At 46.6% G+C, this 26,539-nt stretch overlaps 1 protein-coding gene across 1 annotated transcript in view; it reads left to right on the top strand.

The window, feature by feature from the left end:
* The window catches only part of LOC8038579 (protein timeless homolog), a 622,009-nt gene that overhangs the window by 429,510 nt on the left and 165,960 nt on the right, over nucleotides 1-26,539 (top strand). Inside the window, exon 20 of the mRNA XM_040213064.2 lies at nucleotides 16,289-16,415. Coding sequence (XP_040068998.1) covers nucleotides 16,289-16,415 — 127 coding nt within the window. The remainder of the gene's footprint in view (nucleotides 1-16,288; nucleotides 16,416-26,539) is intronic.

Genomic DNA, 26,539 nt, shown 5'->3' with positions numbered 1-26,539 from the left:
CGCTCTGAGAAGTAAAAACAAACAAAACGTGAGAATGACGTAGTCATGCCTCTGACGTAGTGGCTCAACGTTTGCCGCCCAAACTCCGTCGCATTGACTGCGCTGACGATTGCGCCTCATGTCACACGCTAGAGTTGGCAGATTTCGCCGACTTGGCTCACTTGAAGGTTTGCTGACCAGTTTATTAAATATGTAAACGGAATTAGATCGTAATATTTGACACGGGGTCTTCCTATATGATACTGAAGAGGGCTACATAGTTTTCTAAATATCAAAAATGAAGCGGAGTTGCCCTTTAAATCGACCGCAAAATTCGGTTTCGTAATCTATCGCGCTACGATTTTGTGCAGCGTTGCCCACAGGTGGTGCTTTTTTTTTTGTCAAATTTGCAAAGAGCTAGTTTACCTGAGGCGCCGTGTGCTCGTTCGTTGGCGGCAGTTGGCGTTGCGACCGCTTGTGACATCTCTTGTTTCCCGTGCGGAACGGCGCCTTATTGTTTAAAGAACGGTGGCTTCGCTGCGTTTCCATAGGAGCTAAGGCTTTTTCTTTCTTTACTTTTTCCTCAGGTAAGTTCGCTCTTTGCAATTTTTACAAAACAAATGCACCATCTCTAGGCAACCCTCCACAAAATCGTAGCGCGATAGGTTAAGAAAGCGAATTTTGCGGCCATTTTAAAGAGCCTGACTGCTACTTGGGACGCCCGGTAGTTCTACCAGGATAGACGTTCTCGAACATCCGACACGGCGGGTACTCGCATGCGCGAAATGGACAACGAGCTGACGGCTCCTGGACGAGGAGGGATGAAATATTGATATCTCATTAAAAGTTGGTATGTTTGCTTTTATATTGTGTAACCATCAGTAATTCTCGCAAATGTTAGAAAGACTACTGTAAGCTTATTTTACAAAAAAGAAGAAAAAATACTAATAATGGAAATGTTAGTGTAGAAGTCGGGCCGCAGCTGTTTCTGAAGTCGAGCTTCGTTTAATTTCGCCCGCCGAAAAAAGTTTGCGTCATTCCTGATTTAAAGCATGCACACAATAAAGAATTATGTTTTTCTATCTTATTATTTTTGGAGCAAACGGAAAGAATATGGCAGGAGGGTCGAGTTGAAAGGACAATGAGTTAGACCCCGAGGCAGTGCTAAGTAAAACAAAAAAAAACTTCAAAACATGTACAAAAGACAAAAATCCTTTAGATTGGGAGTGTACACCGCTCGAGGTACTCCTTCAGGTCCACTTGAATCGCTGCCGACTTCTCGTCGAGGCTCTTTACGGAACTCGAAAAGTGAAGTTGGTCCGTCCATTAGAGGAATGTCAACCCGAGGTTTTGCCTCGGGATAGCGCTCCCTCGGAGACGGGCTCCGATTTGTGACAAAGAAAGGGGAGCAGCCGTGACACGAATTGAGCCCGAGAACGCCGAATCTCTGAACGAGCATTGTTGTAGTGGCCTCGTTACACGGGCCCTCTTAATCGCAGTTTGGCAGAAAATTCGTCACTATTCTCTTTCCGGAAACAGTGAAAGCTGCTCAGTGCCCGCCTTCCATGTAAACGGGTTTCCTCATCCGCTTGCTCAACGGGAGAACAGGTTTCACACTCTGCAACGGAGCTCTCTCTTTCTACACAATCTAGAATCAACGCGAGAAATTTCACGCTACGTTGTCGAGGCTACAGCGCCTGTAGCTTTCGTGTCTTGCTCCAACACTCTCAGAACCTTTAATACTAGGGAGTTTTCGTAGACGGCGCCGCCCCCTACGCTAAGCGGTTTGCAACGAAGAAGTTGCTACTGCGCCTGCGTGCCGATAACCTTGACTGTGGAGTTCCCGCTATCGTTGCGGGTTGCGGAGGGCCTTGCGGGACGGCGAAAACGATCTACGAAAACTCCCTAATATACAGAGCTGGCAGTAATGTAATTACTGTAATGAAATTACAGTAATTTAATTACTTGTCCCAGTAATTAGTAATGTAATTCATTACTTTTTGTAGCAGGTAATTTAGTAATGTAATGAATTACTCCAGCGACGGTAATTGTAATTAAATTACTTAATTACTTTTTCGCACCAGGCACATTTTTTGTGTCCACAATACACAAGAGCGCTTTTCTTTTTATTTTAGTTTTTCTTTTTCCTCTACACCTTTCCAAAAAACGCTCTTTGGCCGCCGCTATGTTGCTGATGCTAATGCGGCTGGTGCGACTCTCGCGCCCGCTATCAGCTAGACATTTTCTGCCGCTCTCTTGAACTGTAAAAACCCGCTCAGCGCGATTCTCTACCTATGTTTTGCGGTTTTGCATTCGACGTTTTCTGGCCCCTCTTAAAAGTGTCCGCTTACTTTTCCTGATGCATGCTGCGTACCCTCTCTGTGTTATCTTCCACTGTGAGAAATAGGGCTGGTAAGTTTCTGCCATTCGAGCTTTTCTGCTCGACATTCTCGGGAAACGAAGGAGGGGAAGTAGGTCGAACTAAGGCCCCTGGTGGAACGGCCCTCGACGCGATTTTGCGAACAATGACAATAGTTCTCCCCCCTCCCAGAGATAATCCGCGTAGGGTCCTCAGTCATCTCCAAAAATAGTTGTCCGGGTTGGGGTGGGAAACGGATCAGTCGCGTGCGTTCCTCTGTCTATCGGTAAACATGGTATTTGTGAGCGTGAAAAATGCATGCCTTTCGGCTATCTTCTGTTGTTAATTAATTTCGACAGCTAAACGCTTTGTCGTTTGACACGCGGCTAATCGAACGGCGCCGTAAAAACCTGCCGTAGAAAACAAACAAAAAAAAAACAACAACTAACATTCCAGTCGCATTCGTTCTGTTACGCGCGTACCCAACAAAAATAGTTTACTGCTTTTTTTTTTCAAATGTAGTACAATGCTTCCCAATGTCCTCGGGAAAATACATGCACCATGAAACACAAAATGCACTGGGAAAACACGAGAATTCAGCCGCCAGCAGTGTTTGAAACTGCGCCTACACAGGCTGTGCCTGTGTAGGCGCAGCCTGTAAAAGTATACGAAAGTAATGCGAAAGTAATGTCATTACTTTTAAAAGTAATTTGTAATGGTAATTAATTACTTTCTGGCTGTGGTAATTTGTAATGTAATTTAATTACATTTCAGAAATTTTGATCATAGTAATTAGTAATGTAATTTAATTACAAAATATGAGTAATTTGGCCAACTCTGCTAATATAGAATGAGACGCAAGACGAGACGACTTTCTCACGCAGTGTAGTGCGGTGCCGCGGCTCCGTGGAAGCTGCTCTAGCTTTGACAATGTGGCGCAAGAAATGTTTGACGCCGAGATAGAAACTGTGTCAGCGGAGTGGCACCTGAAGTGTCGGGCGCTCGCGCGCCCCTGGGTCGGCAGGCTTTCTTTTAGGCGGTCTTAGCTAGGACGCTATTTTCAGTAGGGATGCTCCGAACTTCTTTCGAACCGAAGTTTCGATGATAGAATCAAGCAATCCGAAAGGTTCGAAAAATTTCCATTTTTTGAAGTTGTTAAACTAAGAAGTTCGTCGCTTTTCGAAGTTCTGAACTTTGCGCGTTCGGAAATGCAATGTTTCTTGAACCTTCGAACTTATTACGCCAAAAAATTCTATCCTTTTCGAGCTTTGGAACTTGTTACTGTGCAAAATTCGATGCTTGTCGAACTTTCGAACTTGATAGACCAAAGAAGTCGATGATTTTCGAACTTTCGACCTTCTTGCACTAAAAGGTCGAAGTTTTTCGAACTTCCTACGCTAAGGATTTCGATAATTTTCGAACTTTCAAACTTATTTATCCAGAGAAATTGAAAAGTTTCGAACTTTCGAATTCTGAAAAGTCAGACGTTCGACGAACTTTGAACCTCTAGGGCAGTGGTTCGCAAATGGGGGTCCGCGGACCCTTTGGGGTCCTCGAAGGCATCTTAAGGGTCCGCGAAGCCCTGCCTCCCAACGATAAGGGTTCTGTTGTTTTTTTGGTTTCTTTTTCGTTTCTTTTTTTAAGATTGAGAGTAAAAGTTTAAATTTTGGGGTGAGTTTTCTCGTGTATATGTCAATAAGAGATGTCTACTTAGTTATATCCATTTACTAAATCCCTATCATAATCAACTAATAACTTTTTCTTCCCCTCACCACGAATGGGGTCCCCCATCGTCTCCACCAATGTACAAGGCGTCCGCCAAACATCAGTGGTTGAGAACCACTGCTCTAGGGTAAAAGTTTGAAGTTCGTCGAACTTCGAATGACCGGTGGACGGTTTCATTTGAATTCAAGCAGTGAGGTACATTCGTAATTTTTTTTCTCAGATATTTACATGCGGTGCCACGTTCCTTGCGAAAGGCAATGCCGCTTATTTCAAAGTTCTGGCATGCTTAGTTTTAAAGAAATAAATTCCCGAAGGAGCGAGTAAGGACGACGGGTTTTCAACGATTGTCGTTCGTGCCATATTTGAAGCGCGCTATTCGCGACTCCAGCAAAGCGAACGGCACCTGGCGGGAAAACACTGAACTGGCTGGAACAGGTCCCTTCGCGATTTCTGCTCGTCTCTTCTGGCTTCCGTGATTGCAAGTTGTCGGTGGTTTGCGCGACAGAACAGTTCTACCGGTGACTTTGTTGTAACAGTAGTATAGGAAGTATTCACTGGCGGCCGTAGCTGTGTGCGCGACTGCTGAGCGCGTGCTGAGGGCGAGCTTCCAGGGTTCTTTTGCAACGTGCATTCCACACCGTCAAATTGGCCGGTCTTAGCAGCCTGTAGTGGACCGCGTTCACGCTTGCGTGGGTGTGCGACGCGAAGAGCATGGACAAAGAGACGACATCTTTGGGCCAGTACAAAAATATATTAAAGCGTTAAACTCTAGAAAATGAGAAAATTCAAAAAAATTAATTATCGAAAAATCTAACACTTAAAGAATAATTAAAGAGGAGTACTTCACATAATCCGTGAAGCGGGTCTGAGTTCTAATCATGGTTGACATGCCGAAGTCTTGATGCCAGGTAGATTGGCGCATTGGGGCTGGGTAGTGGACGACGGGGTGGCTTGAAGAGTGTGGCCTGAAGTAGCGACAGGGCAGCCTCGGAGACCCGCTGACCAGGCCCGTGTTAGTGGACGACGAACTAAAGCCGTGCCGACCACGCCTATCGTTGCGGGTCGGTTTTTTCGTCCACCAGATCCTGCTCGCTTGTCCTGTTCGGTCACCTCCAGGCTTCCTTCTACTTCTTCTTTTTCCACCACCCGCCACTCGCGCCAAATTTTCTCCGTGCACAAAAACACACAGTCAACCAGCCACATCAGCATTCCTTTTTGTCGTCGTCCTCTTTTTTCTTCTACATTAAAATCCGAAATCACCACACAGCCTATTAATGGGAGCTCGTTCTGAGCATGCGCTCTAGACAGCACCCACAAATATGGCGCCCAGTGAATACTCCTTATAGTCCTGTGACCCAAGTTGCTCTGCACGCGACCTATAACCGCGTGAGCCCCACTCGATCCCCCCTGTTGGTGCGGCCTGCCGATGTTTTTCCAAAAACGAAAGAGCGCGCGTGAGAGGAGAACTCCCATTTTCCGTGGAGGCGCTGCACATCGGTGAGCGACAGAGCCGTTTATTGAGAGAGTTTGGCCATACATTGGTTTGAATAGGCGAGCATCTCGGGGCCAACCACAGGCCTCGAAACAGCCCCTAGCGGTGGTCGCGAGCTCTAGATTTGTGACACGACTAATTTAAGCCGTTTTAGAGTCGCTAGAGTGATAAGGTTTAACTTTCATTGACTGAACACTTTGTGCATGTGAGGTGCTAGTCATGGCAATATTCAAGTGTAGAAAAAACGAACGTGCGCTCCAAACCTGGGCCGACTTGCTAGAAACAGCGTATCAGCTGAGACGGGGAAAGAAAGCACTGCCAAAGCCAGTGCACGAGCCGAGCGGGACTCCGCGTCTCAAGACGCCCGCGCGCCCCACCCTTTGCGCTGTTTTCTTTCAGCCAGTCTCAGGACGCTGTTCTAGCAAGCCCGCCCCAGAGCGAACAAACATCAGCAGTGCAGACAAAGGCAGGGGCACGAGCGCGTGGCTTTGGAAAGTGCCTCCTATGCACGAGTTCTCGTACGAACAAAGGCGTTTTGCTGAGCTAGGCTCACGCACCTGTACCTTTCTCTTCACTGCCGACATTTGTGAGATGAAGTAGAGAAGCCGAGATTGAACGCGTCTATTTCACGCTTTAAATGTCGTTTGCAATATTGTGACGTCGCGGTCTCCTGATTGGTTGACGCTGTGTCACAAATTTAGTTTACACTCTAAGCGTGAGGGGAATATTCGGCGCTGGCGGCAGCCGTTGCTCCGCCTATTGGCCAAACTCTCCCAATACACGGCTCTGGTGAGCGGTCTTGTGAGCTGAAAGTACTCTGTTTCACCTTATGTTGTACCGCAGGAAAGGCTGTAAGCTCGAGCTCCTTGCTCTGGGGCAGATCTCGGCGGCACAAGCTCTCGTGCAGTGAGGGCAGCTGTCAACGCTATGAGCTCGCGCTTCCAGCCTTCGCTGCGGTACAACATAAGGTGAAACGGACTATAGAGAAGGCGCCCAACGAGCTCTTGCTCCGCTACCCAGATAAAATATCTGCCTGTCATTGGCTTCGCCGATACCGAGGCGCTGCCGCTGTTGCAGGAGGCAGCAAAATTCGCTTTTCCCCCACCTATGCACCGCTGTGCTCGACGAAAATATCGTATAGTGTCACTCTGTGCTCGCGTGTGTGGTTTCTGTTGGCATTTTGGAAGCTGCCGGAAATGTAAACACGCGTTTTAGTTTTTAGTGCCAGACGGCGATGAAATGTGCCAACTCCACTCGTGAAACAGGAAATCCTGCAGTTGATGAAGTACAATGAAGTCTCTTCCGAACTTGAGTTCGCACCGCTGACTTACATGGCTGGCTACTTGGCCTTCGTTTGCGAACAAAAGGTGACCATTTTTATTTGTAGAAATTGTCGTAATTTCAAAGTAATTAACTGAAACATTCAACCTAGCAAAGCAATCAGAATTTCTCCGTGAAAGCAAGGAAGGCTAATGTGTAGAACCCACTAAAGTTTGCAGGTGACGTGTCTTGAATGCAAGCGCAACTTAAGGGAAATGCATCACCTGACGGAGCATATCAGTCCATGTTTAGCCTTGACCCAGGAGGACTCAGCTATCCATGACCTGAAGCTGTCTGGCTGTGCAAGCTCGTCTGCACCTTTGTCGAGAGGGCTCTACAGTCGGCAGAGATTCGTGGTTGTGGAAGGATTTGCAAGGTTCTCTCGAGCGCTGTGCTTCCACACCTTATGGACTGCCCGCTGATGCGGTGTGTTAACTGCCGAGACCCCTACCACAGCGAAGAGCTCTGCGAGTTCTTTCTCAGAAAACTCCTCATATCATTTTTGGCAAACTGGGCTGGTGACCTAAACAGCCCACTAGAGAATATGTTTTTTGTGAACAATGAAGTTTATATTGCTGAAGTTATGCTCGCGGAAACTGATTTTATATTGTCCTTCACAGATGAATAAATGGCACAGCTGGCGCGTGCTCGAGCGTCGGTTAAAACCGGAAATCATACGGTCTAGCTATATCCAACTATAACTCCTATATTACAGTGGTAATAGAAACGGGCAACAGTTACGGGAACAAGAAAAGGACAATTCGCTCATACTGTCAGCAGAATGCAGCTTTAACGCGGAGCCTGCAGCTGAGTGAGCTTTTCGCAGAAAGAATCATGTGCTTTTATTCTACACAGATTTGTCACATCATTCATGCAATCTGGCACTCGTTTCAATTGAGACTTGCTGCTTCACGAAAAAAAAAATCTAAATAGCCACACCGGGCCGGGCCGGGCGTACTGCTCCTCTCTCACTATATTTCGTCTTACCTTAGCATGGACTAACCGCGAACGCTGTGCTAGCGCGAGCGGCTAGCTTTTACTGCCTTGACTGGAGCACTCGCTGCACGAGCGCTCTTGCAGCCGCCGAGGCTTCCTTCGAAGCAACTATCTCGCACTTCTAGCACGCGCGACTAACAAGTACATACTAACGTGAAACGAAGTATAGACCTTTCCAATGTTTACAAATCCACAGCTCAGCGTGCGATCTCCACAGCTCAGCACGCGCGTGTGCGTCGGTTCGGAAAGCGAGCAAATCACGCGCGATACGCACGAACACTGAAAATGAAACCGGCCAGCAGCCCTTTTCTGGAAAGTTCCTCGATATGCTGCCCCGAAAGGAACTCTCTCTCTCACCGATAACGAGCGCCACGGCTGGCGCTGCGGGGTAAAGTAGAACTATCGCTCTCACCGGCGGAGTGAGGCATACGGCAGGCCGCTCCCAAGGGGAGTCCTAATCGAGTGGCCGTGGCCATACATTCCGCGTTTATCAACGTTCATCAGCACCGTGGAAGGACAGTGGGCAGTCCTTTCTTTGAAGAACGTCAAGCCTCTGGAAGCTCGCTTACCCGTACACATCGCCGCAGGTTCGAAGCGTGGAAGATAAAACGCGGGGGAACCGATTTTGAGTCCAATGCTTACTTGCTGGTGCCCCAGCATTGTGCGTTGTGCTGGCACATGGCGCGGCACGACCTGGATTCGACCGCCATATTTCCCCGATAGTGGAGTCCCCTATAGGTCGCTGGAGTCGTAAATAGCCGAAGCTATTTATGGTAGACATGTTAATCTTTCTAAGAAGGATCTATGTCTAGCCTAGGTAGGCGTCGTCTTGAGACATGATTATTGTTATTCAAGGTGAGGTTCAAAGAAATGTCCAAACATGTACCTACGGGCAATTATGCCCTTAGATTTGGTAATCTTTTTCGTCTACATTGTTTGAGGGATCACATTTAAACTAACAACACAGACAGTACATATCATTGTCATCTGGAGAATACAAAATAATTCATTTATTCTTTTCACGTTGAGGAATAAATTAACTGATAGGGGAAGATTTCTAATATTGTTCAAGTTCAGCACGTCATCAAAAAAAACAACATATCATTAATTTTTTTTTGTTTTAGATTTTTGTGACGGGTTTTTTTTCTTTTTTTTTTTTTAGCTTGTACACATTTTGTTCGGAGAAACCCGTTTCAAAGTTCTCAGCCTTTGAAAATGCAAGAATACAACACTTCCGGTGGGTTCTTGATCGTTTTTTCTTTCTCCAGCTTTTTATCCCCCCATTTATTGTTATGTTTTTTTTTTTTTTTTTTTTTTTGTCAATGGCACAGTTATTCAGGTCGAAAATACATAGGTTTGAACTTCGGAACCACTAAGCATGTGATGAGTAGGGCCTTCTGACAACGAATTTCTAACAATTACCATCTCCGCGATCTCTTATGCAGTGAAGAGCGACAGTAGCTATACATTTGCATAAATAATTTCAGATTAAAATAAGCTCGACCACGCTCTCTTTCCTCGTATTGTTTTCTCTACGATTCCGAAATATCTGGGGGGGAAGGGGAGGGGAAGGGGAAGGGAGGGGAGGGGAGGGGAGGAGAGGAAGAGGAAAAGCGCTCGAGTCCCCCCCCCCCCCCCCCCCCGCCCTTGTTTTTTTCCCCGACGCCACTGGTATGGTAGAACGCTCCTCGAACTCGAGTTGTGTCGACTTCTGTGCTTTTTACTCGGCGTTTCCTCCTTCCCGGGAAATAAACCTCCAGAACAATTGCAAACTAAACTTATACTATGCGAGCGTCACTCGGGCGGCGTTCGATCGGATTACTACCAGTGTACCAGCGTGCAAGGCAGTAGGGAGGTAGTTTGCCAGATCGCTTCAAGGTCTTTCTGAGCCTCAACCTCCTACCCGCCCCTGGCCCTTTCGAACTGGATGAGCATCGTAAAACGGTCCGTTCGTGTGATTTCTACTGCGTGATGCACGTTAAAACCCCCCCCCCCCCCCCCCTCTCCCCGGGCTGGCGGTCACAATTACTGATCTATGGTCACACGTCACTCTGCACTGTCAAATATTCCAGTACATCCGGGACACTCGTCATCTCATTTGATTGCCTGACCAACGTCGCGCAGTCTAAATATCACATCCGAATTTTTCTAAACCCGATTTCGTAAAAGCCAGTGAGGCATGAAAACGTTATTTGAAACTGAAACTGTGGAGGAACATCAAAACCGGACTTCAAATTTTGAAAACTTGGAGTTGTCAGAAATTGAAATTCTTCGAAGGTTTTTTTTTTTTCGAATTTATTCCTAAAAGAGAATCGAAACCTTCGAACTTTATGTAGAAATAAAATCGAAATCCCCGAATTTTTCGATATCTGTCAGTAAAAATCCAAGCGTTCGAATTTTTCGATTTTAGATACGAAGAAATTCGAAGTCTTCGATTTTTCGAATTTCAAATTTAAGAAAATTCGAAATCTTCGATTTTCAGACTTTAGATCCCAAGAAATTAGGAATTTTCTTATCTCTCGAATTTGAAGTTAGGAAAGTTCGAAATCTTCGAATTTCTCGAACCTCAAGTAAAGGAATATTCAAAATATTGGAACCTGAACTTTTTTGGAAACCGTGAAACCTTGGAACTTTTCGATTCGAAGCTCCACGGTGTTCGAAAGATGCGAATGTCTTTAATTCGAACCTCGGTAGCTACGAAAATATCGAAATCTTTCAAAAGCGAACCTCAGGTCGGTTCGAAAATATCGAAACCTTTCGAATTCGAACCTAGGGTGGTTCGCGGCATCCCTAGTTTCTAATGTGCCTGACCTGGCCTTGTCAAAGCGTACAGTCCGTCCAAAAGGAGAGAGAGATATCGACAGGTTTCCTTTTTGTCGAATCAGCGAATGCCGAGGGTAGACTTGCCCATAGAAAACGACAACACTTGGACTTCAAGCTGTCGGCCGCGATGTTGTTGCGTAAGCATATTCTTGGATTGCGTCTCAATCTTTGTTTACTGTGTAGGGCGAGACGCTACACATAGCGGCCTATCAATGTTTCTAATAGAGTAAAACGATTGCCAGCGATTTTTATCTTCGAAGTCTCGTAATGCCAGGAACGCAGGTGTGAGGAGCCGTAGTTCAAATTTCAACCTAGATTCGGCTTTATTTCTTGTATTTGTATTTAAGATATGAACTTGGGAGAGAATTGAATCGAAGACGGTTGCTGTTTACAAGCCGAGTTTGAAGGAAAGCTCACGGAGTTTATATTCTGCATTTATAAGATACGTTGCCGAACAAAACTCTTATTTTGCTAGATTTTTTGTTTTTGCCTTTTTTTTTTTCAGCAGGAACTTTGGAAATGCCGCGCTCAGGTTCGTCGATATTGCCCCTTTTCTTTTCATTCTGTCTGGCGAAACTTATTTGCGCTCGTTATTATGCAAACACACTGAATTCGGCGAACGAAAAATGGATTGTTTCCGTTTGATTTTTCAATTTCCGCATCAATTTTTTTGTCGCATCCGTCAATGTTTTTTTTTTTTTAATTTTTAACTTTTTTGTGATAATTTTTTTTTATTATGATTATCCTTTGTTTATCTATTTCTGATGCCCGTATACCTCGTTTCTCCGTACGATGGACCAGGTCGGGCGCTTGGAGTCATCCCAGCCTATCCAGCCCCGTGAGCGTGTGACGTGACCACCCAGCCCTCGCGTCGCGGCGCCCTTCCTGATGTCACCACGTGACCCTTACGTAGCATTTTATTGGCTCTGATCGATCGTCCGCCGTGGTTCTTAGTTAGGCGAAACGAGGTGTAGAACGAGCGATCTGGCGCGTGTCTATTTTTTTTTTTTTTTTCGCGGCATTTTTGGTCGCAGTTGTCCCTGTCCGACGATGTTCGCTCATGCAGATCCGATGACTCTCCCGAAACTTCGCGTGAGCAACACTTTGGCCTGGCTGCACAGTTTCAACGACAACTTGTGTATGCGGTGTGCGGAATAAATCCACGAAAGAGAGGAAGATAAGAAGGAAAACAGTTAGCTAAATTTGAAATCAACTTTTCCTGTCACTTCTTTTTCTTTTTAAGAAACACTTTGGTTCTATGATACCCCTAAAAAAGGAGGAGCGGTGAAAAAAAGAAACTACGGCGACATCCGCTTGTTGCTTGTGTCCTTCAGGCCCGGGCTTCGTCGATTTTGCTTTTAATTTAAGGTTACAATCGATCGATTGGGGCTTTACCGGTTTGATAACGAGACTTTTCTGCGTTGGCCTCCATGCTAAGTGAAACGTGTTCCGAAAGGTTGAATTACTTCATTGGCGCTGCATAATGGATTGGGGTCTTTGACAGGGTCCTCAGGATCGTTCAGGGGGCTTCTCAACTTCTTGTCTGTAATTTTTTGCTTTAATTACCGAAATGCAATCTCAGGGGGGGGGGGGGGGGGGGGGGGTGTTTGGGTCGGGTAGGGTCGGTGATGGTGTGTGTGCTTGCACACGGCAGCTCGGAGCACGCCGAGCAAGAGCTCGCGCTGCAGAACCCAGGAATTCAGAATTTCTCGTCCCTGCCTGTTTCGATCTGGATGAGCATCGTACCAGCGTGCGGTCGTACATCACTAACTATAGTGCATGATGCACGTTTGAGACCCCCAGGCTGGCAGTCGTTCTGCACAGGCTATATTTGTCATCTAAAGGGTCATTCCAGTGTCGCCATACCTCTATGGCAGACCGGGCTTACTCTGTCTAAACACGACTGTATTTTTGTTTTTGTTTGTAGCTTCATTATTTGCAGTTTTGCGTTGAACGTGGCCGCTCTCTGCCACCCGTCTGGCAATCTACCACAGAGACGAGCAAACTTCTTGGTCAGTGACGTGTTCGGCTACGGACGGTTCTTTCTCTACCTTTCAACCTTTCTGTGCGCCGTTGTCAAGGTTAGCGTAGTTTTCAAAGCGCTACTCACTCAAGCGGGTGGCCTGAAACCCGCACATATTTGCAAAAACAAGCTTTCACCAGAAGCCCGCTCCCCACGTTGGTTCGTGTGTTCCCTCCCCCTTTTTTTTTTTCTTCTTCTTCTTTTTATAAAGCCTTATATGCTTTTTAACGGTTGCCTCCAATCCCTCATTGTTGCCCGTCTGCCCGTCCGTCGGTCCGTCCCTTTGCCCGCTAAAACTAGCGGAACTAAATGAATGTTTAGGTCACGTGGTCTGTACGCCAATGAAGTGTTTCGCCAAGCTCGGAGGTAAAGTTGAAGCTACTATGCCCTACGTCAGGTGACCTATAAACCAATTCAGTTTTCCCGTCAAAAATAGCGGGGAAATTGACGCCACGCGACCGACGCACCCAGTTTCCCAGCTCAACGTATCAGGAAAGTCGATGAAGATGAGGGTTCTCTTTCACTCCCTGAAACGACGGTTTAATGTCTTGTAAATAATTTCGCATTATAGGACTTTGAGAGATGAAGGCCGCTGCCAATTTTCTTGTTAATGTTATTGCCCGAAGTCGGAAAAGTGCTGGCATGCAATGATGTATCACTCTTGAATCCGAGAAAATAGGATTCAACGAATTTTGCATTGGTTGACGAAGCCTCTTTGATAGGTTGCGGCACCAACGCGGTGAACACTGCCACCTGATCGAGTGTTCTTCCTGCGTGATGAGGCTTCTTTCTTTCTTTTTTTACATACGTTATTTACCGCTTATATATATATATATATATATATATATATATATATATATATATATATATATAGATATATGTGTGTGCAGATGAATGAACCGTACTTAATCCAATGAATCAAAGAATCAAAGTTTTCAGGAACCCGCCGAAAGCCAAAAAACGGCGGAGCCAGGATTTGAACTCTGGGCCTCCCAGTGTCCGGTCGGGTGTGCTAACCACTACACCACTCCACGTTGGCTTTCTGGCGTTTCCTACCTGTCTTATTAATGCACAAGAAGCGAAATGTATCCAATCGGAGGTGTTCTGGAAACACACGCCGCCGCGTGGCGTGTGTTTCCAGAACACACGCCACACGAACACACGTGAATATATATATATATATATATATATATATATATATATATATACATATATATATATATATATATATAGAGAGAGAGAGAGAGAGAGAGAGAGAGAGAAAGATTCGCAATTTACGAATTTTCAGCAAAAAATAGATATAAAACTTTTCGCGCGATGTTCTGATTGATTTGCACTACTTGTGCGTGCAAGAACTTCTAAAACGTACGCATGCGTTGTGCATTTTTAATATTTTTTTCGACTTTATAATCACTATCTCGCAAACATGTGCACTGCTCACAGGCACGGGCGCGAGCAGTTTAGAAAATGCCTCTTATACGCGAGTTTTCGTATAGAAACAAAATGCGCGTGGCTGAGCTACGAGCCTGGCCCTTGCATTTCTTAGCGCGGCAGATGTTTATGAGATGGAGCTTGACTATTTTTACCGAGTTGTTTTGTCTCAATTCGCGACTCTAGCGACCTATGTGGGTTGCCACCCTCTGGCAAATATGGCGATCGAAAACTGCTAGGCGGTTCGTGCCACGTGCCAGCTCAACTCACAGCGCCCGACTAATTCGCACGCAAGCAATGAACCCAAAATAGTTCGCCCCGATACTTATCTACTGCGTTCCAAACCTTGCGGTAACCTGTTGGCGTAAGAGAGCTTCCAGAGGCTTGATCTTAGGGAAAGCGATGAAAAAACTTGTTCTTTTACCGCGCTGCATGAGCCTTGACAAACGCGTAATGTCCGGTTGAAGCGGTTGCATGGGTTGCGTTCCGTGCGATCCGTGCAACACGCGGATACGACAGTAAGGACGGAGTCACCGTGACCACTGTTTTCGCTACGGAACGTGAGACGCAACGCAATTCGTACTAATTCCTTAGTCCATTACGGGCCATTGTTTTTTCGTTGGCCCTGTCATTGCTGCCGTTTTCGTTGCTTTGGACGCAATCGACGCAATTTTCTCCCGCTTTAGTACGGCGGCTATCGGTCCAGTCTCCCACATCAGGCAATCACGGGAGCCACGACGGTGGAGCGGATTGTTTCATTTCAATCACGAAAGCGCCTGTTCCGGCCGGTTCAGTGTTTTCCCGCTAGGTGCCGTCCGGCTTGTTGGAGTCGCGAAAACACTCAATAGCAAGTAACATTGCCTCCTATCTGGGGCTTGAAGGCGCGTGAGGAGCTTTGGCAGGTTTACATTGCACTTGCTTGTCCACACCAGAAGAAACAAAACAGCGTGGCCAGATGTACCGTAATGTAATCGCGGAACTCTTTTTTTTTTTTACATTTTCTAAGAGTCGATTTTTTTCGGAAAATCTCGGGAGACCTTGCAGCGAGGAGAATTGGGCTGTTAAGATGTAGGCTCGTGCTGACTCGAACGCTTCATATATTCTGGAGGTGGCACGATTCATTAACTCTTATTAATTAAAACTCAGAACGCTAAATAAAAAAAAAAGACGAACAGGAAAGGAGTGATTATAATGCAATGAAGTGCAAAGGTGCAAGCGAGCTGGACAAGAATGACGAAAATAATCCATAGAGAAGGGGGACAAAGGACAAACACAATTTGTGTTTGTCCTTAATTCCCCTTGTTCACCTTCTCCAGAGATTATTTTCATAATTCTTGCCCAGCTCGCTTGCACCTTTGCATGTAATTGCCTTATAGTCATAATAACCTTCAAGTGCAAGCCGTTCACCAATGTTGATGTTAGACTGATGGCGGCTGATGAAACCCGTTTGCTCTACTGACGTCTAACTCCTGGTTAGCTCAGTTGATAGAGCGCTCCTCTGGAAATGAAGAGGTTCCTGGTTCGATACTAGGGCCAGGCGTAATTTTACGGTCGCGCGCCAGTCGCCTAGCTGCGTTTGGAGATTCGTGTTTGTCCTTTGTCCCCCTTGTTCCCTTACTCCAGGTATTATTTTCGTCACGAAAGGAGGTTATTACTTATTACATACCCTGTTTTACTTACCTTCTTTCTAATCGGTGTTATGAAATCACAAATTGTGTAACGGACGCCAACTTCGTCTTGGGTTCCTGGATAACCTCACGTGCCGTACATCGGAACGTCACAATACGTCAAGCAGACGGTGGGGGCGCCACCTTTTTCCGGAAAGGTCTATACTCGCGCTATCTTCAGCAGGCTTTATTGCGGGCGCTGGTTGCCTTCCGTCGTGCCCGGCTGCGCGTACATGCTCGAAGCTCACGAGATGCCGAAGCACATGCGCATGACTCGAGGCTCACGCGACGTCAAAGTGTCACGTGATATTGCAGTCCTTCGTGATGGTTTTCTCGTAGCTGAAGCGTAGCGTAGACGCAGAATGGGCTTACAAACCCATTCTGCGTTTATAAATTCGAATGATGGATTGCCTGCCGCACGGGAGTGTACACCACAGGCCCATTGATCGTGTTTGCCCTCGTGTGTTGTGCAGATAAGGACACGGTGGACCTGATCCTGGAGCACATGATGGACGCCTCCAAGACGCGGCGCATGGTCGTGCGCCAACTCAAGAACCTCGGCCTCATTCCGAACACCGCCAAGTTCAGGAAGGGAGCCAGGTGGGTCGCCTTCTACTCCATCCGGCTGACCGGATGTACTGCCAATTCAGCCGGTTCACTGAACCCGCGGTGCGCTGATCATCACAGAGCGGCCGGACTTTGAACCTAAGCTGAAGTTAACAATGAAATCATAGTGTTAGATGTGGCTAAATCCCCACCCTTCAGATTATATTGCACGCGCTTGGTTTCAGCTCCACGCGCTAAAACTGTTAGGGCAGACGACGCAGAAAATCGAGCAGCGTCCATCTCCCGCACTCGGGGCCGGAACGGGCGCACCAATGTTCTTCTGTTTAGGAGGATGCCGCTCTTTGATTACACAGTTTCAGTGTTTGCAAAACCGGAGCCCAGCATGCGATCTCCGCACGAGAAGTGCTTTCGCTCAGGGTTGGGCAGTATCGCGATACAAATGTATCGCGATAGTATTTCAGAAATACATTTCGCATCTGTATTACTGTATCGCGATACATTTTTTCCCCAGTATCTGTATTCCTGTATTAAAATACTATTTGAATGTTCCTTTGTATCGCGATACAACCAGAGTGAAATGTATTTTGTTACATTTCTTAAGAAATACTCCCCCTCCCCAACTCCCCCTTTTTTTTTTACTTCTGAGAAAACTAGGGTCAATGAAATGCCGGGGCATTGTTACCATGCTGACCAAGGTTCCTTCCGATGCTCCAAACTATTTTTCTATCCGTCCTCTTCTCTCTTCTGAGAATTGTTGCGTAGTCGGGGACTCGAACCAGGTGGCGTGCCTGGAGTGGACTGAGAGCATCTTGTGCCGCAGGTCCTTAGGAAGGGGTTCCTTGACTCCTTGTTTGCTAGCATCCAATGCCCACTGCTAACCGTATCTCTTGCCTTAGCGTGCACAGTACACCAAGTCGGCAAAGCTGAGTCACAGCCCGTTGCAGCACGAGCCTGGCGGTGGTTGACTGGAAATAGAAGGATGACTCACGCAGTGAAGTTGAACACATATTGGAATGCGTCTGCGGCTGCGCCTGTAATGTTGCGCGGCTCAAGAGTACGTCATCAGCCGACGTGAAAGTGACCCGCTGCTCTGGTGATACTAAACCCAGGAAGGAGGTCAGACGTGGCCTGGCTGTGCCGACCGAGAATTCGTACACCTGCGACTCGTCTCGAACGCACTGTTTCTCGGAGAGCTTGCACTAGGGTGCCTCAATGTCCTTCTGTTTAGGGTGATGCCACCCTTTGTAGTACCCGATGCCGACAGCACGCGCTCAAGGGCAAAATACAAAGAAATCGACGAAAACAAAATGTCGCCATAGCACAGTCAGCGCCACAAGCGCATGCAGGGACACGCTCTTTCACGCGCTTCTCAACAAAAAATAAAAATAAACGTGTGTGACAAAATGGCGAGATGCCACCACCCTAAGCAAAGCGCGCATGAAGGCACCCTAGCTTGCACCTCTGCCGGCAATATCAGTTCGCAATCCACGAGGTTTCTTTTTGGAGTATGCAAGGACAATCTTGAGGACTGCAATCCATGCGTCGGTGGCGGGGAGTCGGCAGGAAGGACCTTCACAACAGGGACCTCACCGTTTTTTTTTTAAACCGTAACAGAAGATAAGACATGTGTTCCTGGATGCTTCAGGTGGTCCACTATTCTCGAAAATTCCAAATGACACTGCCTGCACGATTTTTAACCACGTAACCTACAACGAAAGTACGTATTGCCCTTTCATACAGCAGCGTGGTAAAGTTTCATGTTTAACGCCACAGCTACAAATAAAGAATACCAGTTCATTCCACCGTCACGTCATGTGAGAAATGTTGACAGGGGCGTCCTTATTGGACAGGGGCGTGGTGACGTTTTGATGGGATTTAGGATGACATAGAATTTATGTAGAGGTCGAAGTCTTTTCGCATCCCTCGTCAGACAGACAGGATGTCTGAGAAGAGACCGCGATCAGTCCTTCATGGAACTTTTTTTTTTTCTTTTTGAGCCCATTGATGACTCTTTATCGTCCGAAATCACTACCTTTAAGGCAAAGTGCAAAGCCTACGGGAAAGTAATTTCAGGATCAAAATCTTCCACTTCCAACTTCAAGCTTCATATCATTTGGCGTCTCAAGCAAATTTGAAAACTGTATTGCAGTATCAGGATTTCTAAATTTGTATTTCTGCCCTCCATAAAATGTATTCCTGTATTTGTATTTCCAAATACTTTTTTCCTCTATTTAAAATGCATTTCCGATAGTCTCGCGATACACTTTTACATTATTATTTCAGCATCAGTATTTTAGTTACTATTGCAATGTATCGCAGTATTTGTATTTCTAAATACATTTTGAGTATTTCTGCCCAACCCTGCTTGCGGCCACCTCCTCCAGAATGACTCGCCCAACTGAGGGTTTATGCACGCAGTTGCGTTTCAGAGCGTGCGAGTGCGTTTGACTGCGTTGTGACTCCGAGTAGTAGCCAGGGCATCCGTGCTTTGTATTCTGCGCGACAGGCATCTGCTCGAATTAGTTGCTACGTTCCGTGCGAAAGCACGTATGACACAAATGCTTTAAAACGCAGCTGTGCGAATAGGCCCCAAAGAAGCCATCGCTCACGCTCGTCAGATGTCCCGCCATCGTCTTCACTCCGTGCAAACAGCACGTCTCGAAGAACGCACTTGTGCTTGTGTTCCTCGCTGCAACAACACCAACTTTTTTTTTCTTTTTTTGGTTTTTCCGTGCTCTCAACCTTCATTTCAGGCTGCGTCCATCCAGCGGCGAGACTTAATGATAGCGGGCTAATGGCGTCCCGTCTGAGCGCACGCCTCTCGCACGGGGTCCTATAAGCCCGCAACGGCGGAGCCCGTCCGCTGCCCTCTTGCACCCAAACCCGATCAATCAGCGGTCGCCGACGACGTGTCTCCCGGCCCCCGTCGGTACACGACAGAAGCGAATGCGAGTCAGCCAGCGCTACTAAATGTCCAGAAATCGCGTCTTCTGCCCGGCGTTGCCCGATGCCTCCCCCGGCCTTACGGCCTCGCCCGTCGTCGGAGAGCGGTGGGCCCCGCTTTTAATGGCCGAGTTAACGGCCCAAATCCCGGTGGCCGCTTGTCCAAGAGTCGTGTTCGCGCCGGCGTTTCTCCTCCGGTCGAGGCTTTTGGGGGGCACCGGGTAGAGATGGACGAGCGCAGGAGAGTCGGTGACGGCGCAGCGGGTTCGAACTCCGCGCGATTCCGTTGGCCTTCCCTCCCGCCCGGCCGCGAAAGAAATGGGCCCCATTCATTAATTGTCTCTCGGATGTGGTGCCGAGAGGAAGGAGAGCGACATTGGGTCATCACTCCTCGGAAACGGCACGGTTTTCCGATTGGCATTCTGCCATTCTGCCCGCTTTTTTCGGTCATTTTTTTTTTTTTTTTTTTTTTTGGGGGGGGGGGGGGGGGGGGGTTGTTTAGCCTCGGCGCCTCGGGAAATAAGTGAGTGGGGTGTGACGGTTGTTCGGGTGGGTCACCCTTGCCGTTTTCTTGGCGAGAGCGGGGGGCGGGCTCCGGTTAAAACGTCCATTTTTGGTTTTTCTACTTCTAACGGGAAAATCGGTAGGGTCTATTTTTGTCTTTCAGGGACAATGAATGCTTTTTGGTTGCTTTGTTTGCTTCTAAAAATGCCCTTTTTCGATTTCTAGAAAGCGCGATATTTCACTTTTGTTTCGGTAATTTTTTTCTGGATAAGATTTTTTTTACAAAGCACCGTACGTGAAAAATTTGTACGCGAAAAAGAAATAGAAACATGTGCCGAGGACTGCCTAACGACGCGCAAGGGAGCAGGCACGTCGTTGGAAACTTTATATAAGGTCATCATCAACGTTTAGGCACCATTGTCTAGATTAGAACCGCATCGTCTTTCTCACATACCTCGCTGTTTGAGGCCTCATGCTCACCATTCCTCCTCATCGCAGGGGTGGAACGGCTGCGCCATTTGCGCCGTTTTGAGCCATTCTGCGCCATGCTGCAGAAACTACGCCACAGCCAATACCTCGCGCCATTATGCGCCAGATCGCAAAACGTGCGCCAAAAACTTTTTATTTCGTCTTGGTTTCGGTTTTATTGACTCGATTGGCTACAATGAGCGCGTTTAGCCTGGTCGGCCTTGCAATCCCTTGTTATGTTTATTCTCCCTGTGCATCCCGAGTCGGAAGCGCGCGAAAAAACTCGGATTCTAAGCGCTACACCACCTGCGACTGGATTGTTATTCTTCAACCACAAGCGGTTAAGCAAGTCGGCTGAGGTGCCTGAGGCTCTGCGGCCCGGGATCCGGGATCCGGACGTCAGCCAGTTGAAAACAAATGACCAAAATATTCCTTTTGGTACTTCATCGTTAGAAGTTAGAACCGCATTCTCGCGAGATAAATCGTGACTTGATAGAACTGCAATGCGGTCCGATTCGAAACCTTACCGGCCAGCAGCTCTTAAGCGAGTGGTAGATCTACTCGGCCTACATTAACCTTGCTCCTGCTTATCGCTTCAAATACGATAACTTCGTTAATCGTAGTCTGCTGCTTCGATATCGAGTTGCACAATAGGATAAACTCGAAATTCGTTGCACTGTTCCTCCTTGCAACTGCACGTCGGTTGCTCACGCACGTCACGTGGTTCGCACAAATAATGCTATGTCGAGCACGCGTGTGAGTTGTGCGATAAGCAGTGCTGGTGTGCATTTTGAGCGGCTGAGAGCCACTCAGAAAATATCAAGGACGCTATCTTCAGAAACATAGGGTACTTGCTTTTTGATTCTCATTAAGGCTCACAAAGTTTCAAGTTTTCGCATCTGTTACACTGTTATCCCATCTACCTAGGTCCCTAACAACCCATGTTCATCCATGCTGCTAAGCTCAATTGAAATTGCTCCCGTGCTTGTCTAAGACACAAGCTGAAGTGCAATGAAAACTGATCTGAGCTGCTCCTAGCCTGCTCCAGAACGTAGTTTTAGCTGCTCCCAATCTGCAGCAAAACAGCAGTTTCAGCTGCTCCCAAGTACATTTCACGAGTTCCACCCCTGTACATCGGTGCCCTGTTCCGCGTAGATAAATTCCAAACACACTGTCCCTTAAAGTACGAGATTTCAAAGGGAACCTATCGCGCCTTGAACGGCATGGTCTGCGCGCCACCCTATAGGGAGTATACACTGGCGCCATAGCTGTGTGCGCAAATGCTGAGCGCGTGCTGATGGCGAGCTTCCACAGTTTGTTTGAAACGTGCATTCCGCACCATCAAGAGTGCCGGTCTTAGCAGCATATTGACTTGAGCTCGTTCTGAGCATGCGCTCTAAACAGCACCCACAAATATGGCATCCAGTGAATACTCCTTATTAATAGGGTGGTTCAGAAAAAAAAAGAAACTCTTTCCGGGAACCAACTGCCAGCCACGGCGGACGTCGAGAATGTATTAAACATACCAATTAGCTAGTAATTAACTGGCATTTACTAATCAACGGTTTAATTTGTGGAAATAAACATATGGTTCCTGTGATAATTGTGCTATACATCATCCAAAACCGATACTCATATTAAAGGCGCATTTCAGGGCGTTCCAAAAAAAGAAAAAAAAAAAGAAAGAAAGAAAACGCTAAATTCGAACACGTTTCTATAGGTTTCGGTTTCCCATCGGAGCGTATCTTTGCGCTCAAGTCCCTGGATAGGTACTTGACGCCAGCGGTCCTGCTTCCCATTGTGGTCGAGGCGCCCAACATACTGGCCTCCATCGTGCGAGGAGGCGAGGCAGTGGCTTCGCGCAGCTGGCAGCGGGGAGCAGGACCGCTGGCGCCAAGATGGGCTCCGAGAGAAAACCGACACCTAGAAACGCGTCCGAATCGAGCGTTTCTACTGAACGCCGCCCCTGGCCTTATATATTCCTGAAAAATATTTGATTTAGTGGTTTTCGATGAGATGCCTAGGAAGTTTTCTTTTTTTTTTCTTTTTTTGACAGCATGTTTAGTCTTTTATTAGAATGTTGATTAGTTCATTTTAGTTGTTTAGCTCCTTAATTAGTTTGTTTTCGTGTGGTCTCTGATGTCCGCCGCGGCTGCCAATTTGTTCCCGGTAAGACTCCTTTTTTTTTTCTACTCCATCATTTTCTTTTTAGGAATTTTGGAAGCCTTCGTTGAAAGTTGAAACACCCATTATAACGTAATGAAGGCGGGCAGTCGGGGAGCTTTTTTTCATAACGTTTCATCCAACGAAGTCTCTCCGCTCCTTCTCGAAATCCCTTCCCGATGCGGGGAATTCACTTCAGGGTCGCCTTACCGAATAAAGCTAAGCTGGGCGCTGTAATCCACCACTCTGGTCTGTTTCTCTTTTTATTTTTAATGAATAGTAGTCGTCCTTAAAGAGCTTATAGCTTTCAAGTAATGCGCTTGAGTCCGCCGGTCTTCTTTTTATTTTTTATATATATATATATACTTATTTTGTCTGTACGAGAAAGCAACGACCGTACGGTCGTTGCCTTCTCGGCGAGTCCGAAATTTACAGCCCGTTCCTAGCCTTCTTGCTTTACACGTGGACACTCGTGACGAAGACGAACAGTCTTCACGTCGACGTACATCGTCTCGGGAACTTGGGCGGCGTCGCAGTTTGGAATTCTTTCCCCTCTTCCACCCCGGGCCTCGCATTGTTGTCCGCTAACAAATCGCGAGAACTCTGGCCAACGACGCGACGACGACGACGCACCTTATTTTTCCCCCCGGCGCAGCCCCCGGGTGGGGTCCGAGCCTCGGGTTCGGGCGGGCTCGGTCAGTGCTCGAGTTGTGAGGGGGGGTTCTGCATGTCTCCGCTGTCCGAGTCTCGCAGTTCTCGACACGACGTCCGCTACACAAAGCCGGGGGGTTGGCCGCTCTTTTGTCTGGAACGGAGATCGTGGTCCCCGGGTGCTTTGTTGCGCGTTGACGGATGTTCCGTCCTACTGTCGGCGCGCTCGGACAAATAGACAGATTAATGCACGCGCGCTCATCGGCCAACGTTGTGGTGCCCAAGCTATATATATAGAGAGAGAGAGATAGATAGATATATATATCCCCCTTTTGTCTTCAAATGAGGTATAAAAAAGAAGAAAAAAAAAAGGCAGCGCGTCATTTTTCATTCTTTCGCGTTGAGCCGGGTAGGCTTTTTGACTCCGGAGGTACACGGGCTGGGTCTCCGAAAATGAGAAAATAGTGTTTTGTTACGATTTATTTTCTACGCTGGCAGATTTGTCTTCGGCGCTTCTACTTTGTTTGGCGTGGTTTGTGTCCCTCCTCTGCGAATTCGCACGAATCTACTCGAAGGCAGAGCGGGCGGGCGTTGTTTCCATTCGGTCGCGTGGTGGCTCTTCAGCTCTCTTTTTGCTAGATGCATCTGCCTCGTACGCTTTATTATGTTGTCGACCCTCCAGGCTAGACTTAAGCCATCCGTCTTTTCTGTGAATGTATATTATACAAAGCAACTGACTTTCTTGCCATATATATATATATATATATATATGTGTGTGTGTGTGTGTGTGTGTGTGTGTGTGTGTGTGTGTGTGTGTGCGTGTGCGTGTGCGTGTGCGTGTGCGTGTGTGTGTGTGTGTGTGTGTGTGTGTGTGTGTGTGTGTGTGTTTTCATGGTTGCATTTTACCTTTTGTTGTGAATAATAGTTTAGTCGAAGTAGCAGTAGCGGGCTATGATTCCGCAGAGCTGGCGTGGCTTCGAAATATACTAAGCACAACTACCCAAGCAGATCTTCCTGTTGTCGGGAGCGATTCTGTGCACTTGCGAAACCCCTAAAGTTAGGTATGAATTCCGTACCGATTAGTTCGGCGGTTGCTGAAACCTAACTTCTTTTCAGCAGGGGTTAAGGAAGAAGTGAACTTCATAAACACGGTTCTTGTCGCATAAATTATTTTGAAGTAATAACAACATATATAGGGTGTCTGAAGTCACCAGACTCGACCTGAAATGGACCGCAAAAATAGACGCCTGCACGAAACAATCGAAACTTATCACCGAAGGTGTATTTGACAGGTCGGTTCTTTCTTGTAAAATTACGAAGATTAGCTCCCTTACTGTAAAAAAATAGGGCCAAGAAGCTAGCAGATTTGATTAAAAACAAAAGCCGTGAAACCTCCACTTAGGCGGTTTGTGCGATTGAGTTCAACGCCCAGGGGACATTATGTGGGTGGCTAACCTTTGCGATAAGTCGGCTAATTATTTAAAATTTACTAATTAACTTTTTAAGTAATGAAATCGACATATGGTTCCAATTAGAAACTTGCTGAGCGTCGTCCAAAACCCTAAATCAGTAATTCTTAGACATACTTTTGTTCGCGTGAGGATCGCAGTAGTGCGCTGAAATCACCACTCGTGGAGCAGGTACAAAGCGGGGGCTAGATAAGAGGCGGAAAAATAGCGCGGGCGCCTTACCGAAACCGCTCGCCTTGTACCTGCTCCAGGAGTGGTAACTTTAGTGCACTATACTACGCTTCTCACGCGCTGAACGTTTTTTTCTGAAAATGGCTCATTTAAGGGTTTTAGATGACGCTCAGCAAGTTTCTAATTGGAACCATATGTCTATTCTGACTAATTAAAAAGTTAATTAGTGAATTTTAATTAATTAGCCGTCTTATCGCAAAGATTCACCACCCACATAATGTCCCCCTGGGCGTGTAACTCACTCGTACACCCTGTATATATTACCAGTGTTCAATAGGGCCACGAGTCGACATCGCGCGCGACCACCGCGCAAGGGCATGACGTTCGAACCCCACCGGCCTAGGTCTTCATTTTATATTTTCGTAACTCTTCTAGAACGTTCTGGTGGGATCTTGTAACGCATCGCTTGTTCCTGTGCGTTCTTCGCCATGGCTCTCCAAATGTTTTGGATAAGGGGACGGATTTGGAGGCACTCGCAGTTTCGAGTGTCGGAATGAAAATTAAAATATGTAATTAAAAAGAAAAGCAAAGTAATTAAATAGTTATCGTTATTTCTGCCATCTTCGTGTGCGCGTATTACGCGAGTCGCAGCGCCGTGTTTTTTTTTTTTTTTTTACATGGGTTGCTGAAAGCGAGCTGCGGGCAGTGCGTCATGGAAGGACTGCGGCCAGCCGCGGGCCGGGGTTTGGAGGCCCCTGTTCTAGACTATACACTCTTTCTAAAAGAAGCCGAGACTGGCTTCTTTTTCTTTCTTTTTCTTTAAGTTTGTAGGCAAACGTTCGCCTCGTTAAATGGTTATGAGCAGTTCCATATTCATCCACTTTTTATACTTGTGAGAATTTAATATACGCCACTGCTTGAGGCCCAAGACTGTTTTCGGCCCGTGCTAAATAAAAGCCATCGAAAAAAAACACACAAAAAAGAATAATTTCTTTGGTTTAACGTCGTATAATCCCCGTCGGAGGAGTAAACGTATTACATACCGTGTATGAAAAAAAAAAAAAAAAAACAGATTGGAATTAGTAGGCGCTGCGGATCAAAGTGATTTCCGCAAATTGCATTTTTTCATGCATATGTTTTTTTGTTGTTGTTTTTTTCCGGCGGCAAATGACATTGCCTAATTATTTTTTATTTATTTTTATGCGGAATAGTTCGTATTTGTGAACACAACTAAAGTTTTATTGAGATGCCTGCTATCAGTCCCACGCTATTGCAGTCTTCGGGAATATTACAGTTGTTTTTTCTAGTTGGCGGATATTCCAAATATCGCAAAAGCGGTTTATTGGACCCAATACACCTAATAATAAGTAGTTAATGTGCCTAACGATGTAATTAGTATATATTGCTGTTGTTTATAGATTTTCAGTCAATACGTAGTTCTCGGCAAAATTCAGATCGGATTTCAGCCGAACAACTGAATTTCGCTGGAAACAGCCGAGAGTTGCGGCAAGAGGGGAATGTTCCGCGATCTTGGCGATAATTGCTCACGTGAAATTGCTGGGGGTTTACATCGTAAGGCAGCGAATGGCATCGCAACCTAACATTAAAAAAACACTAACACCTCCAATTTGTTTTTTTTTTTTTTTTGTTAGAACGTTGTACAAATGATATTTTGCCACAGCGTCAAGGATATTTTTAATAAAGTAAAAGAACGCAGTGATGTGATTGCTGCGCCAATTGCGCCAAACTGCGCCAAGAGGTGAACCCTGCTACATCCTGCTAAATTTT

The sequence above is a fragment of the Ixodes scapularis genome, unplaced genomic scaffold (genome assembly GCF_016920785.2).
Source record: "Ixodes scapularis isolate PalLabHiFi unplaced genomic scaffold, ASM1692078v2 PGA_scaffold0__279_contigs__length_252992795, whole genome shotgun sequence".
Taxonomy (NCBI): Eukaryota; Metazoa; Arthropoda; class Arachnida; order Ixodida; family Ixodidae; genus Ixodes; species Ixodes scapularis.
Note: the sequence above shows the minus strand (reverse complement) of the source record. Positions and strands in the feature narration are given on the sequence as shown.